Source organism: Hesperophylax consimilis, chromosome 25 (genome assembly GCF_061612785.1).
Source record: "Hesperophylax consimilis isolate HC1 chromosome 25, BYU_Hcon_1.0, whole genome shotgun sequence".
NCBI classification, from domain to species: Eukaryota; Metazoa; Arthropoda; class Insecta; order Trichoptera; family Limnephilidae; genus Hesperophylax; species Hesperophylax consimilis.
Genome location: NC_142860.1, coordinates 22,073,624 through 22,090,440, shown reverse-complemented (window position 1 = coordinate 22,090,440; position 16,817 = coordinate 22,073,624). Strand labels below are relative to the sequence as shown.

General features: G+C 31.8%; 1 protein-coding gene across 2 annotated transcripts in view; it reads left to right on the top strand.

Annotated features, from left to right (window-relative positions):
* Nmnat (nicotinamide mononucleotide adenylyltransferase) overlaps window positions 1-14,656 on the top strand; it is a 40,039-nt gene extending 25,383 nt beyond the window's left edge. The window contains exons 7-8 of one of the 2 annotated variants that reach the window (XM_089646660.1): window positions 1,547-1,967; window positions 12,937-14,656. In XM_089646660.1, coding sequence (XP_089502786.1) covers window positions 1,547-1,967; window positions 12,937-12,963 — 448 coding nt within the window. In that variant the 3' untranslated portion in view covers window positions 12,964-14,656. Of the gene's footprint in view, window positions 1-1,546; window positions 2,331-12,936 lie in introns of those variants that run through there. The other variant, XM_089646659.1, reaches the window with a different exon arrangement.
* The last annotated feature ends 2,161 nt before the right edge of the window (window positions 14,657-16,817 follow it).

The following is a 16,817-nucleotide window of genomic DNA, read 5'->3' as shown; positions in this document are numbered from 1 at the left end:
TTTTGAATTACCTACTTTAATTTATCAAAATATTATTTTATGTACATATTTCAAATAATGTATTGTTGCCTTATAACTTATTACCTTCAAAGTCACCAGTTATCCTAGGATTTAAAAAAATGTTTGTCACAATGTAAGTAAAAATTCTGTCTTTTAGCACGTTATCCCACTGGGTCAACATTGGTAAGCAATCAACATAAGCCGAAGGCTGCGTAGAGAAGTAAAGTTCGCCATGGTGTGTTTCACAGCCATTGTGAGAATTTTCTGCGTGGGGCATTCGGTTTATGTCGATTGTTCATCGATACCGACCCAGTCGGACGACGGCTTTAGTTCTATGTAGACAAAATTACTGCACTTGTTTGATAAAGTTACCGACACGCAGATAAACGGAACATTCAAAATAAACTTATTTTAAATAAATTTAACAATGTTACTTTGTTTGAACTACAACATTTTTTTTGTATATGCCGACCGGTTTCGGAACAACCGTTACTTCCTCAAGGGAAAAAAAAAATACTTACTTATCATTACAAAACAATGGGTTAAAGCGATGCACTACGTCGTGTAATATTTTAAATTGAGCCGCTATCAATAACACCCCTTTCGTAAATGGCGATAAGGTTTAAATTCCCGTTTAACACCATCCGCCTGTTTTGATTTGTGCAAGAAAAAAACATGGCCAAAAAGTGCCTTTTATTTTATTTTGTGGATGTTCAGGCATAAGTATTTAATTTTTTTCCGATCATTTTATAAATAACTTAGTTTGCCACATTATACAATAAAATCATAACCGAAATTGGGTTCGTAAGTAAGAGATTTTGAACTTTAAAGCAGTTTTCATAGGCCTTATACATTATTTTTTTCTGTGCCTATAAAAAGACTTGATTATTTCAAAGGCCAAGATGTATTCTACTCGCAGTATTTAATTAAAGCATCTGAAACATTTCTAGGCGACCAAATTTTCAAACCAAAAACACATGATTTTGCATTACTACGTAGTGCATCACCTTAACATAATATATTAGTGATTAGGGATTAGTGAAAAGAGGGGAAGGAGATGGAATGAAGGGTGAAAACCTTTCTCCATCCATTTTATATCCTCCCCCCACTCTTCAATAGACTGGATAATTCAATACTTCTAGACGCGCCTCCACCCCCACTTCAACACTTAGTAATATATTATGTTCCCCATTATTTTCTAATGTTAAGTTAGTATATTTTGCCCTGAGGAAGGAACGGTTATAGCCACGATAACCACAAAGTTATAACGACATTCAAAAGTAGAAACTTATTTTATCCATGTTAAAAAAGTGATGGCAATCTTGACTAAGTTCATAATATGTTCAATGCATGCCAGTGTTTAGATTTTGTTTTATATGATTGTTTTAACTCTTGTTGTGTAATTTTTATGATTATTTATTTTAATTGCGACTGTTTTTGCAATCCAGATCAAATACAAATAATGGAGATAGCAGCTAACATAATTTCCTTGTTTCTTTTCTACACGCTTTCACCCGGACGGACATACGATTGGAACGAATTGCAGTAAGTTCAATGATTACTCTTTCTTAAAACCTTCTGTCATAACCCCCTCTCCCTCCACTAACGACGTAGTAATGATTTCTCCAAGCGAATTCCGCTCCTTCAAAGATGACATACCGAAACCGAAAAACAACCACATTTCGTCTAAGATTATGAATTATTTGATCGGCGTGGACGAAGCAGACAGCAACGAAGTCTACACGTCCAGCGCTTTGACGCCTATCAAACAATTCAAAGAAAAACGCGTCAGATTGACGAACAAAGTCTCGTCGACTGCCGATCTATCGCCTAAATCGTTCTGTGGCGACGCTAATCAAAACTACACCGAGTCCACAGAAGATATCAGATCAGCTTCTCAAAGAAAGGCGGTTAAAGTCATAACGGACCTATCGGGAGTGCATAAGGTTGTCGGAGGTAAAAAGAAGGTATGTGATATTGATCCCGAATGTACAGACGAAGTTTTCCTTTATTTTAACTGTCACCCCGTCGATCCCAACCAAGTCAGCGGGAATAATAAGAACTGTTTGTCGTTAGATTTGGATAAGTTGAATATTAAAGATGACGTAGTGAAGGTAGACGGTCCTCGAAGTCCTCTGAGAAGTTATGACGATTGTGTAAAGTTTATATTTTCCGAGCACGGTATACAGGTTCTCAGCGATAGGGAAACTATCGTTTAGTCAATTATTTTTCTCTTGTGCCAAATCTCTTTGAAACCAAATATTCCTATTTGATAGTATTATTTTTATAACATTGTAAATATGACGCTTTTGATATTTGATTGCATATTATATATTAAAGGACACACAGTATTTTTAACAAGTTATGTACATAGTGCTCATTTGGTGTCAAAAATTTACAAAAGTTGTCAATTGAATGTTAACTTTATTGCATTTGTTAAAATTTATTCAGTGTTTTTTTTCACTACTCCTATTATTGTACAGACTGTTCTATAATCACTAGACTAAATTTTAAAATTGTTTGTAAATAATATTACGACAAAATATGACGAGTGCAAAAATTACATTGATGGGAAAACATTATTTAATTTAACGAAAAATAATAATTCCTAGTCTGGTTTGGTAAACAATTTGTATACATGGGGTCCGGAAACTACTGGTACCTCACATTTGGAGTCGATTTTTTTTTTGAGTTTTTTAGGTCATATTTGTAAAAAATAATTTTCATTCGGGCCTACTTTCAGTTGTATTTTCTCTTAAAATGCTTCAAAACGTAGAGCCGGATCTGAATTATTTTTTTTAACTCTTTGGTTGCCGAAAAAATGGAAAAAAAAAAATTGAAATATCAGATTGAAAAAAAATTGATTTTTTTGGGTTCTCTTTGTGATGTATATTCACCAGTTTCCCGCTTGCACCACTAGTTTCTGGACACCGTGTATAAGATAGATTTATGGTAGTTATATCAAATGAAAGAGGAGAAATGACACCAAAAATTACCGAACTTTGTATATATTTACACGATTTTGCAAACATTTCCTTTCTAATTTTTCTCACAAAAGTGACTTTTCAAAGACAGCTGCTATAATTAACTTTTGTTTAGAAGCCCTAAAACTCATAGTTTTCTGGTACGCTCCGTAATTTAAGGTCGTTTTCTTCTTCAAACATTTTAGTTATAATGCTGTCTAATAAAGTGGCCTGATATGGCCAACGTTATAATGAATCTTTTTAAATATTCAGGTTATTCTGTTGCATTCCGTATTTTGTCCTAAGAAGACAACGAGTAATGCCAAATTATGATTTCAAATTTACATCTTTAAACTAATGGTCGCTTACAACTTACCCATTCTTCTACAAGTGTCCACTATTCTTCTTGATATCTCTTATAACATACCCATTCTTCTACAAGTGTTCATAATTTTTCTTGATATCTAAAGATTTTTCTGGTGCATTCTGTATTTTATTCTAAAAATGCAATTTTCAACTGAGATTGATGCCGAACGTAGACATGCAAATTAATAGATGGGCCTATCGGGGAAAGGGGAACAAACCAATTTGCGCAGAGCGCGAGAGGCGTCGTGACCGTCCCACATTCGGCGATACGTCAATAAATTAATCTGACAGTATACAGGCAACTCGCATTGTAATATCACCATTCGGTCCTCAAAAATAAAATCTGCTTACGAATTGCTGACGCGCAAATTGCTAGCTGTGTAAACAAAAGTTCAGGCTTGTTTTCAAAATTGTATATTTTGTTACTCTCTTTAGGTAGACACTTTTACAAATGTGATATAAATTAGCCAACTCACTCAATTTTAGCATCGCTACGCCAGGCAATTCGTTTAAAGCGATGCACTACGTCGTGTAATATTTTAAATTGAGCCGCTATCAATAACAACCCTTACGTAGATGGCGATAAGGTTTAAATTCCCTCTTAACACCATCCGCCTGTTTTGATTTATGCAAGAAAAAAACATTGCCAAAAAGTGTCTTTTACTTTATTTTGTGGATGTTCAGGCATAAATATTTAATTTTTTTCTGATCATTTTATAAATAACTTAATTTGCCACATTATACAATAAAATTATAACTGAAAATTGGTTCGTAAGTAGGAGATTTTGAACTTTAAAGCAGTTTTCATAGGCCTTATACATTGTTTTTTCTGGGCTTATAAAAAGATTAATCTAAAAAATTCTCGATTATTTCAAAGGCCAAGATGTATTCTACTCGCAGTATTTAATTAAAGCATCTGAAACATTTCTAGGCGACCAAATTTTCAAACCAAAAACACATGATTTTGCATTACTACGTATGGCATCGCCTTAAGAATGGACATTCAGAATGTGCGCAGAATTATTTTAACAAACATTATTATTTTTTTGCCTGTGGTCCGGTTATTTCAAATTCCGTGCGCTCTTTGGAGGTCAATGTACGACTGATGTCATAGTTTATTCAATAGTGGTTTGCCTTCAGCTCGTCAAAATGATACCCAAATTTCATGTTAGGACAAGTCTATTAATTTGAATGTCTATGATTACAAACTATTATTTTTTTAATGTTTTATCTTTTACATTTGACTAATTCTTCTACAAGTGTTCATTATTCTTCTTGATATTGCTAAAGATGATTGCCTTCTTGTAAATAATTAAAGTATTATAATAAATTATTATTACTTTTAGATAATATTGTAGCAAGAAAAATTCGGTATATTTAAGAGAATTATTTTTATAATACTTTTCTTTGAAAATTGATGTTAATATAAAAATGTCTAAAATATAAATTATATCAATTAACTTATTAACAAAAATGTGTATTATTCTTAAATGACTAGGGTTTAAAATAGATAATATCCCTGAAAAATTTTAAAAATACAAATGGATATATGAAACTGAGGTATTTAGACAAATTCTCATTCAAATGTATACTAAAATTACATGATAATATTGTATGGATAGATTAGATTTTAATCATAGAATAAAGAAAACACAGGAAATGGCTTGTTTCGTGGTCCAAATATTTTCTCAATCGGGGCTTAAATTTCCAATACAAAACTATGTTTACGAAATTCATGGGAGACAGAGCTATTGGGCTAAATGGAACATTTATTTTCATTCTAATTTGTATGGACGGCACTTCTGTTTTCTTCTTTATTCTATGATTTTAATCTACAATATTCAAGAATAAAGACAGCCTTTAGTATAGTATAAAGTAAAGTATTTAAGATTATGAGTTTTTGACTCATACATTTTGGTGTTGGTTCCTTTATCACAAATTTAAATCTAGCAATGACCAAGGAAATTGTTCCAATTTGATGGAGGGATATCCTTAAGGGTAAATGTAACATACGTTATAATCTACGCGTTGGCATTAATTTAATTATTTTATCAGAATACGCTTTTTGTAAGTTATGATTTAAACCAGACGTTCCCAAAGTGGTCTATATGAACCCCCAGGGGTCGATATCGGCTTGCTGGGGGTCTATGTCAGCGAGAAAAAAATTTGGGGGTCCACGAGATTCAAATGGGGGTACATATGAGTGGACCCCCATTTATCTCAACTCATCATTTAGGAGTTCCGTAAATAACACAATACACCTAACACAGTTTACGTAATACTAATAATCGACTGAGAAATTACTTATTTGATATGTATGTTTATGTATCGTTAAGTTGTTTATTGAGGTATATAAATAGAGTCTACGTTCCTTTTCTCGTCAGAATTAATATATTGAACCAAAACATTGCACATTGGAAGTCGCGAATTTTCCTACTTCCCCAACTTGTTTTTTAAAAACATCCAGGGTAATAACGACGTCCAACATTTAGATGAACTTCACACAGACTTCAAAACTAAGTTTGAGGACATTTTGACTGTGCAAATGGAACGTTGAAGAATCAGATATCATATGACTAGAAGAACTGATCGGAATAAGCGCTAACAAAGAACTTAAGGTTCAGTTCTGTAGGGCCAGCTACAGAAAGAAATTCCCGTTGCTTATCCTGCTCCATTTTCATTTGGTGTAATATCTCACAAGGGCGCCCCTGTCTGCACAATGCAAAAACAGAGGAACTATACCGCCACCCGGTTGTTGGGCAGGCAAGGGAAGGGAATCTTTTTATGAAAAAAATAAATGATTATCACATGGGACGTTAATAGTTTTAGGAAAATTCAATATTCGGCAGGCAGGGGTCTACGGAAAAAAAATATTTGGCAAGTGGTCTACGGGGCAAAAAAGTTTGGGAACCTCTGCTTTTTAATATTTTAAAACAACTTGCAAAAGTGTATTTTCAAAAAATAATTAAATTAATGCCATCTATGAATGCATAAGTTAACCTATGTTACGTTTATCGTTAAATTCCTGCATTTATAAAAAAAAGTTGATTCTACTACAACATAGAAGTCCTATTTTAATTCTACCATTTTGCATTTCGTCTATGGTAAATTTTGTTTCAATATTTTCATATTTATAGTACCTACCTGCCTGAAGAAATTTTGAAAAAAGATTTGTCTTTGAAATATTGAACTTTCTTTGGTCAAATTGTACATTCCTTATTTGAAATTAAAAAAAAAATGATGCATAAAATATATTAGGGTTTATAATTAAGTAGGTAGGTATTTAAGTACTTACTTACAAATCTTATGATTATAGAGCAAATTTTGGTTTTGACTTAAAAACATGCTTTTTTGTATGCGAGTTATACTGTTAACAGAACTACCGGTGTAAGGTTGGACAGTACCTTCTTGTTTAGATTGTACATCATCCAATTTTCGTTAAACAACAGTTTTCCTACAAAAAATTTTCTGATCCCTACTGTAGTTACAAAACAAGTTAGAATAGTAAACCAAACCGTAGTGAAAATATTTTCCGTGATAAATTAAATACTTACATATTTTTTATGTATGTATTATTTTCTATGTTGAACCTATACTAGTGCAATAATTAATATATACAGATTTTTAGTTGCCAATACATATACAAGTGTTGTTATTAAAAATGTTTTAAATTTCCTTTTTATAAAAAAAACTATCTGTATCCCGCCAAGAGTTGCTGTGGCTCAGTCTTTCTGTGTAGACAGAGAAAAAATAGCGTGTGTTGCTTTTACATCCAATAGATGGCGCTGTTTTAAAAAAAAAACATGTTTTTATTATTATGACATCCATATAATACAGGTATATAAAAACACACGCATATTCAAATGCAACGTGTGTCAAAATTTCAAGAATTTTCGAATTTAAGATTTTGAACAATGTAAATTTTTTATTTATAATGTTATATGTATAAGAACAGGACAGTTTTTGTCAAATAACAATTTGTTCACCTATGTACATTTTTTATAATATTTTTCGTTTGATACTTAACCAGCGAAGAGGCGCGCCTTTAAAAATTACACAAAAAGGCGTACGCGAGCAAAATTCTCAAGCTATCTCAAATTTAATGTATTAATTGTACTATATATTAATTGATGTAAATAAAAGAACATCTATCTATTTATGAAAAAAGGTGAGATCTTGACGAATAACATGTATGAATACATGCTCGGTGTAGAGTAATTGACCGCGCACGTTATCAGGATAAGAGTACAATGAATAAAATGCCGCGCGATGGACACGGCCCTCTCAAGCACTTTACCATGCAGTTGCGGCAGCACTGAGCGGGGCACGAGTTGCACCAGGGGAGAGGGGGAAAATAGTTACGAAGGTACCTACTCCTAAACGCGCTAACGCTAACATTAAAAAATATAACAATCATTTTTTGCATGAGCAAAATGCTGACAGTGCGTTTTCTCACAAATCAATATTGTGTGTTGTAGACTTATTTATTACATTATTATAATCAATGGGTTATGTCCAAGGTCGCACATGGCAGGAAGATTGGAGATGTTTTTACCTGAACCACACAATATCTGATGGTGATGATTTTCGTACTCAATTTTTAAACTCTACTACTTTTCAAGACAGATTTTCAACAACGAACATTCTAAAATGCACCACACTAATAAAATATATCATGATAAATAATTCAAAAATGAAAAATATTTTTCAATTTTAATTTTATTTTTTAAATGGAAATTTATTTATACAGAGTATAAGCATAATTGAAAACAGACTAATTATTTATGTGTATAATATACAGTGGTGCCTCACACAACGAACGCCTCGCACAGCGAATGCTGCACACAACGAACTTCCTTTTCGTTCATTTCACGATTCATACAACGAACTTCGCTTCACACAACGAAGTCGCCCGATCTTCTACGATCACTGCCGATTAATTGCATCCTCCCGGGCAGGCAGTCGTTAGACTCGTTAGTCACTGCGTAGTACGCTTAACTTACGCACGTATCGCAGCAATCGTTCTTCATTACGAATTAAATCTCACACGTATCACGGCAGTCGTCCTTTTAAGATAAACTCAACATTTTTTTTATACGATGGGTTCTAAAAAAAGCAGGAAGGTGATTTCTCTTGAAATGAAACAGGAAATAATTAGAAGGAGTGAATGTGGGGTAAAACAGTGTGACCTCGTCAAAGAGTTTGGCCTTAACAAGACCAACATTTTCACCATTTTGAAAAACAAGGATGCAATAAAATCAGCCAAAGTAGCCAAACAAGTATCAAAACTATTTGAAGATGTGCAAGATTCGATTATTTCTTAAAATTAAAAAATGTGTGTTTTTTTCATTATGTTTTTAGATGTATCTAAATAAAAATAATAACAAAAAATTTATCTTTTTTTTATGTCATCTTACCATATTTTATGCTACAGAACGAATTATTTTTTTTAACATGTATTGTTATGGGAAAACGCGTTTCACATAACGAACTTTTCGCATAACGAACTTGCTCCTGGAACGAATTAAGTTCGTTGTGTGAGGCACCACTGTATAGTAACATTTAATTTTCATAATTATGTATCCATATCTTTATTTTAAAGCTATGCCCCCATAAAATGTGTGTATATCTCAAAATAATATGCCATCTCTTTGCTCTTTAAAATCAGTTGTATTTTCTTTAGAATATAATTTTTTTCAAATATTTCAACAAAATTTATGGCATTTTGTCTTATTTTACAGCCAAACGAATTTTTCATAACTTGTCACGAAAATGGCGAAAATGTCTGAAAATAATTGCATTGACATAGAAAAACTAATCATTGATTGTTTTTATTGAAACAAACAAACAAATTGTCCACTTTATTGTTAAAAAATATTTCGTGCTACGAGTTCCCGTTATCAGATTTTTATGAAATTTGTATATGTGATAAAAGTTCACCATTAGGGTAGAGACACATTATGTCATACGCATCATGGCTTGGCCTATTTCAGCATTTCACTCGCCATAAACTACCAATGGGAATGTATGGCGAGCTGTATGCTGAAATAGGCCAAGCCACGAGAATATGGAGCGGTCTGTCACGGGCATAAGAAAATAAAATAAAAATTAAATTTTAAAACTTCTACTGTAAGTGATTTGTAATTCAAACAAATTATTTAAAATGGGTACTTTTAAATTTATTAATGGGTGTGTTTTTTTTTAAAATTATTTATTTACTAAACCTCGGTCAGTTCTATATTAGAGATGGCTAAAAGTTATAAAAATAGTTTGCTATAAGTATATATCTACTGTGTTTTGGTAAAACAAACCTTTGAGCCACATTTTTTTAGAATGTTACTTTTCAGTGGTTTAATATTGTAAAATAATTTTAAAAGTACAATATGGTAATTTTTGCTTCGTAGTATTTTTAATACTAAAAACTAAATTTATGCACAATTTTTTTTAGTTTATTTCAAGAAAACCATAGATGAAATTACTCTATGCTCAAATTTCTCAAAATTATAAACAGAATTGCAATAAATTATCGATGAAAGCAATATATTTTGTGGCTTGACATTATAATTTAAATGAAAAATTACTTTGTTTTAAACCACTTTATTACAGATTTTACAAATAGCGAACTAGTTTCGGTTATAATCAGTGGCGGTTCGCGACTTTTAAGTGCAATAGTGCTACGCTCGAAAAATTCTGCATTTTTTTTTTTTAGAAAATTCGGTTATTTGTATGAAGATTTTCAGGAAATTTGAGTATGGCAGTGCACTGCACCGATTTCCTGAAATTTTCATACAAAAGACGAAGTTTCGAAAAAAAAATGGTTTTCGGCTAGGACATTAATAGTGCCAGTTTTTAAATATTGAAACTCAAAACACACCCAAAAGTTACGAGCCGCCACTGGTTATAACTAACCTTCTTCAGACAGTATAATAAAGTGGTTTTTATATTATTTTTCATGGTGGTGCTTTAAGAATTTCTAAATATGTATTTGTTTTTATCGTCTCCTGGTTTTACCAAACTACAGTCGATATATATCTATATGTTAACAATAATTATTATTTAAAACAACTTACCTAGTGCCGTATTTTGCCCAATTTTGAAGGCGCTTACCTTTTAACTAAACCGAATTGGTTTTGCCCGTTTTGTAGTGGTAAAATTTAGACTTTTTTAAGAGGTACTTGAAGAAATAACGACGATTCCTTATCAAATTCTCAAAATGACCCGGCAAGCTGACCGTTGCATTTTCGCAACGTCAGCGTAATATGGGTTAAGATTGTAAATGAAATGTTTTCACTTGTTGCTATTTTACCTGTGATTGTAAAACTATACTTCATAAGAACATAACTTCCCAGGGGACTAGGATTGTGTGTATATAATATATATATTTGTCATTAGTAAATCCATTGATAGATTCTACAAAGTAATTTCTTTTAGCCGATAGATGTAATATTAGTGAGTTCTTCTTTTACTCCTATCAGAAGTGTTTATCATCCATTTCACCAAGTATACCCTTTGCCTCATGACTCATGACATCTGCATATTTCATACTATTGAATTGATCATTTTCCATTGATTGACTGCTCCGAATTGAATTATGAAATCTAAGGACGGGTTGTTTCGGAGAATCTGAACAATTCATCAAATTTCAACGTTCATTTACAAGTTCTGTGAAAGATTTTTTCAAGTTCTGTTTTTATTTCAGTTTTGTCAAGCAACTAGCCTACAATGATATAAAAACAGAACTTGAATAAGTCTTTCACAGAACCCGAAAATGAATGTTGAAATTTGATGAATTGTTCAAATTCTCCGAAACAACCCGTCCTAAAACATTCCCTGTTTATGAATAACCTAACAGTATTTGAATTCCTCCTACATTCATCATTGTAAGCGGAAAATATTACTGGTGCAATGGTGGAGGACTTAGCTCTAGCTACCTAACACATTTATCCACTTTCTTACATAGATTGGGGTGTTCAAATATAATGTAATGTTCAAATGTAACATTGTCATTGAATTTGCAATCATTGCCATTTTGCTTTTTTTAAATGTCCCAGTAAAACGCTTCTAATCCCGGGATTCTATCAAATTTTGATCAGCTGACAAGCATAACAACATGATAGTTGTGCTATTCTGCTGATTGAACATTGTTCAAAAGCTGGAACTGTAAGCATTTATGCAAAGCGCAAATGTCAAAAAATAAAATGGGCTGTTTGGTCAGCAATTCGATGAAATTGTTACACTTGAATTTCTGTGAAATTCCCCAAAGTGTTTTTGTAAATAGTTTTGTGACTTGTCATAATTAGATTTGTAAAATTAACTACCTCGTTTAAATTTCAATTAGTTTCTGATGAAGCCTCCACTTCATCAGGGCCGAAGAAGGACGAGGTTAGCCTTGGGTTAGATTATTTCAATTCGTGGCAGTCAAAGTGTTTCAATATCCCAAAAAACACTGTCTTCTGCATACTTTTTTTACAAACTAAATTTTACAAAAAGACTTATGATAAGCCCGGTGCATTTTGTGCCAGTTTTATTTTGCATTTATTTTGCCTCCATTTAAAATTAAAAACAATTTTTTTAACAAGTTCTTCTCATAATAAATACTGATTTTACTTCTTCATAATTCATTTGGCAGTGACATTGTGTACAAGTTGTATTTAAAATGACCAAATATGATTTTCAAATGCACACTTTTAAAAAAATACTAAATTTGTTTTAATGGTCTTCTAATGAGATTTAAATGTAAAAAATAAAGAAATGCATTTAATCATGACAAGAGGTTATTTTAAACATAATTCTGAAGCTTATACATACATACATTGAATTTCAAGCTTTTCTGTTTGGGTTTCATTATCCATTTAGAATTTCAAAGACAATTTTCTACGCACAAGATTAATGGCTTGACAGCTAACACTGTTGAATTATTATTGTTTAAAGTAATTTTTCATAACCTCGTGCAAAAACTCTATTTAGATGTCACTATTTACCTCAGCTGTCTTCTTTCCATTTTTTATTGGTAACACCGTTATTTTATTTTGTCATTGGGTAACACAAGCATTCTTGCAAGCTGAGAGTTCTAACCCCACAGTGGGTACCGATTTATTATATCTAAAGAACAAACTGCTTATTGAAGAGTTCAGTATGTACGGATAATGCAAAAAGTATTATTTTATTCGTTTAAACCAAGACCCAACACTGAGCCTTGTGGAATACTTTTTTATACCTCAAAAGGTTTTATCATTAATAAGTATTTAAAGAAGCAATACTGTCATTTTTAAGTATAGACCTGTAAATTACACATTAGTTTACCTCAGAACAAGGTTCTATCCAACAATATCATTGATAAATAGATTTATTGTGGGACCCAACACTGAGCCTTGTGGAATACCTTTTGCTACACCCAAAAACCGTTAATTTGTAGTGTCTTTGTTTTACAGTTCAAACCTCTTCACCAAACGCTAATATGTTTGTTTTATAGTACAGACCTCTTCACTAAACATTAAACAGCTGTCTAGTCATTCTTATGTGCCTGGTAAACTGTCACCGTGCGTAGCGGTAACCCTTAAACAACTTGTTGTGTAGCCATTTTGTTTTCTGTTGCATGTCTTTGCAGGACGCCAACCCTGCATGCCTACTTTAGCGGACATTATGCTGATTATCGGACGCTCATGCGGTAAGCCTGTCCTCATCGGCCCCGACAAAGCAATGGAAGAAGATAGAAGAAATACTAACTCTCTCTACTACAATATCTGAATATTTAAATAAAGTATTGCTTAATATGAAAAATGTTTTTGGGTGTTACATAGGATGTTTTTGATAGTTCCATTACAAAGCGGACCATCGAAGAAAAGTCATTAAGTGATGAAATCAAAAACACACCTAACCTAATTATATTATTTTATCATGTTCTGTTTTGTCTCTGTTCTCTTTAATTCAATTACCGTTTTTTAAAAGCTTTGAGAAGATTTTCAATCTCATCAGTTTAAATAAATTGTATTACGGCAAAATAAAATAAATGTCTTCTGGATTTTATAGATTATCATATTTATTTTGTGTGTCCATTTTTTATTAGACGATTGTTATTTATGACGCTTGCTTAAGGTTTCCAGTTGTTTGAGAATTTAATCCAATTATGATATAATTAGCTGCTTTCAGGAATCAAAACTGAGCGAACGCTAAGTTAAAATTTACCCCCATAACCATTTTCCGACTGAGCGTTTGAAAAGAATGTTTATTTTATACTATGGAATATATATACCAATTTTGCTTACTTTTTTAAATCTGTAAATGTTATAATTTTGATCTCGCTGACAGGGGTTAATTGTTTATCCATCGATAAGTAAAGATTACCACAGCTGCTTACCAAAAATTAGACTCTACACTGTTTGGTGATACTCAGATTGTGTTGAAGTGAACTTTTATGTTATTTGGTCGCTCAGTTTAATTGGTTAAAGCGGTCGTAAGGCTTTTATCACAAACGCGTGTATTCTAATAACGATGATTTCTGAACACAAAAAACACAGTATGTAACATCTGACAACATTTATTGAAACAAAAAGATAACCGTAAAAAATTAAATCACAAAAAATACTTATCTTTTAAATCCAAGATGGCACTCTATTCTTATAAACTGAGTATGTATTATTATAGACACACTTTTATTAGTATTAATGTTTAGCATTTGTGTTTAGTTTGGTGAATCGGTGTCTGGAATGCAAACTGTGATCAAATATGATTAATTTAGTTGTCAATGGCATCCTAAACTTCAAAATGAGTGTTAAACACGGTTTATATAAAAAAACATATATGTGTAATAATTATTAATCTTTTACTAAAGGTATTTCTCTTTTCTTATCGTGTTGACATTCTTCAAGCTATTTCTCATTTTTTTCTGATTCGAATTTCTCTTATACATACTAAATATGCATAATATGTATGTATTTCAACTCTACTTCGTAAGTCAGGATTGCTCAGTTGTCAAATCCGTCTAAATCACATAGGTACTAAACTGACATGACTTCGATTCTCATACTCTAATTTTTAAACAAATATATTGTCTATTGATTCAATATTATTTTGTTGGGTGATTGTTGCTATTATATTTTAGTACAGTGCTCTCTCAATAATTCGGCATTAGGACATGTATTTCGTAAAACAGTTTTTATTGTAAAACTAGCTGTACCCCGCCACGCATTGCATGGCTCAGTCTGTCTGTGCAGATAGACAAATAATTTTTGATGACGCGTTTTTTCAAAAAAGCGTGTTTTTACTGTCACAGGTGATATCTATATAATATAGGTATAAAAAAACACACCCGTATTCGAATGCAACATTGTGTCAAAATTTCAAAGCAATCTGTGAAAAACTTTTGGAGATTTAAGATTTTGAATGAACGAACATTTATATTTTTATTTATATAGATTTGATTGTACAACTCGGTGTTATTTGTACTCGAAAACACATATTAAATTATGTGTATTAACTTTTAACGGTAAGTCACTTAACAAATCTTCAATATGCCGAATCTTCCTTTAAATTTACTTAATTTATCACCCTTTTCTAGCTCAGAAATCGTTTTTTTTATAAATTTTCTCATAGAAGAATAGTTCCTTTTGGCGTAAAATATCAGCAGTAATCGGAGTATGCCGCTGATGTTCTTGCAGGAACCACAAAGAATGTTCGAGTCTAGGCATGCAGTGGACTATAGTGGACTATTTGACCGACGAATACCGGTGGATTATAGAGCTTGATTTAGTGCTAGTAACTAAATAATTACTAATTATAGTAGTTGTCAGATAATTGAGTGGCGCATTACTGAGAGAGTAACTGTAAGCAATGAGATCTTTGTGCTACCTCCCATATATTTTACCTTATTCATTTAACAGTAGCGTATCTTTAATAAAATCCACCAGGATATTGCCATTGGGTGTTTGGCGATGTCTCCTTATTCCACAACTATCTGATCCTTTTTCCTGTCAAGGCGGAACATTGGCAGCTTAGATTGGGTGATGAAAATTATTGTTTCGAACGATAACTTAGTGGTGATAAATTAAACAAAAATGGAGGGTTCGAAATGGGTATAATCTTATATGCACTCTGAAAAAATATGTAGTTTAAATATCCAACCAAGTCTTACTCCACTTGATGCTTTATAATGATTACTCGAAAAGGAGCCCTGTCAGTAAAAGAATAAACCATTATTATAAAATATTTAAATTTTCACTGCATGCTTTTTAATATTCAAAGCACAAACTAATTGATTCAAGACTGTATATGTCAAACCCTTTTTACATATCAAAAGAACCAAAATGATAATTGAATATGTCATCCAAAAGACGACCAATTTAATATGACGTGATATGAAATTCCAATTAAAAACCAATCCAAATTTAAAATGGATGTTTTCTGACCAGCATGATTGTTGAAGTGGTTTATTCTTTATTTTTCAATGCTTATTCTAATGTGATTTCAATAAAATATTCACACATCAAAGGTTGTGAACACTTTAAAATGATAAAAATAAATACAATAATCTATTTTTTATTGTCTATGGTTGCTTGAAATGTTAAAGTGACATCTGTGTTACATGTTTCTTACTACAAAACATAGCTATGTACTTCTTTGCTTGTAAATTTCAAATTCTTTTTACATTAAGTATATTGTTAGCTGTTGATGACTTTCTAATCAATTTGGCCTTTCCTTATTAGTTGCTCAATAAAAATAGTTAGTTTTTATTTGATTCCTATACGAATCGCTTCTTTTTACATTGAAATGCCTCATTTTTGTTGATGTAGGATAATATACCATGTATGTATTTAAATGTTTTAAGTAGATTATTTTTTTTAATGTAAGTTAGTAGAAGAATTCAGTGGTATTTTGTATGATCTTTGGCATCTAATAATAACTGCTCACATAAAATCAATATTTAAAAGGAAAATCAATTATTTTTATTTATCAAACCATTCCGTCAGATTCCAATTGAATTATATAATAAAGTTTCTACTTACATACAATTATGTATATTTTTGTTCAATCAACTCCAATAAAGTTTAGATGAAAAAAAACTGCATTTTTATTTGGTTTGTCTATTTCACATTAAAGGGAAACATAACACATATTATAATGTATGCGTTCATAGATGGAGATAATTTAATTATTTTGTTAAAATACACTTTTTGCAAGTTATGCTTTAAAATATTTCAAGAAAGGCATAGCAATACAGTTTTGTATCGGTGATTCAATTGTATCCCTTCGTTAATTCAAGAAAGGCGTACATGGATCGAATCACCGATACAATTGTACTGGTTATTGGTTTTAAATGCTGGCTTCCTCTCGAGGGTACCTTGGGTAAAGCTTTTACAAATGAAACACAACTTCACAAATGTCATCGGACAACTCACTGCATAAATAAACCACTCACTAGATCGATATCTTCGAGCTTTTTGTATAAAACAAATTGGTCCTAAAAAACCATAGATATGCAATTATATAGAC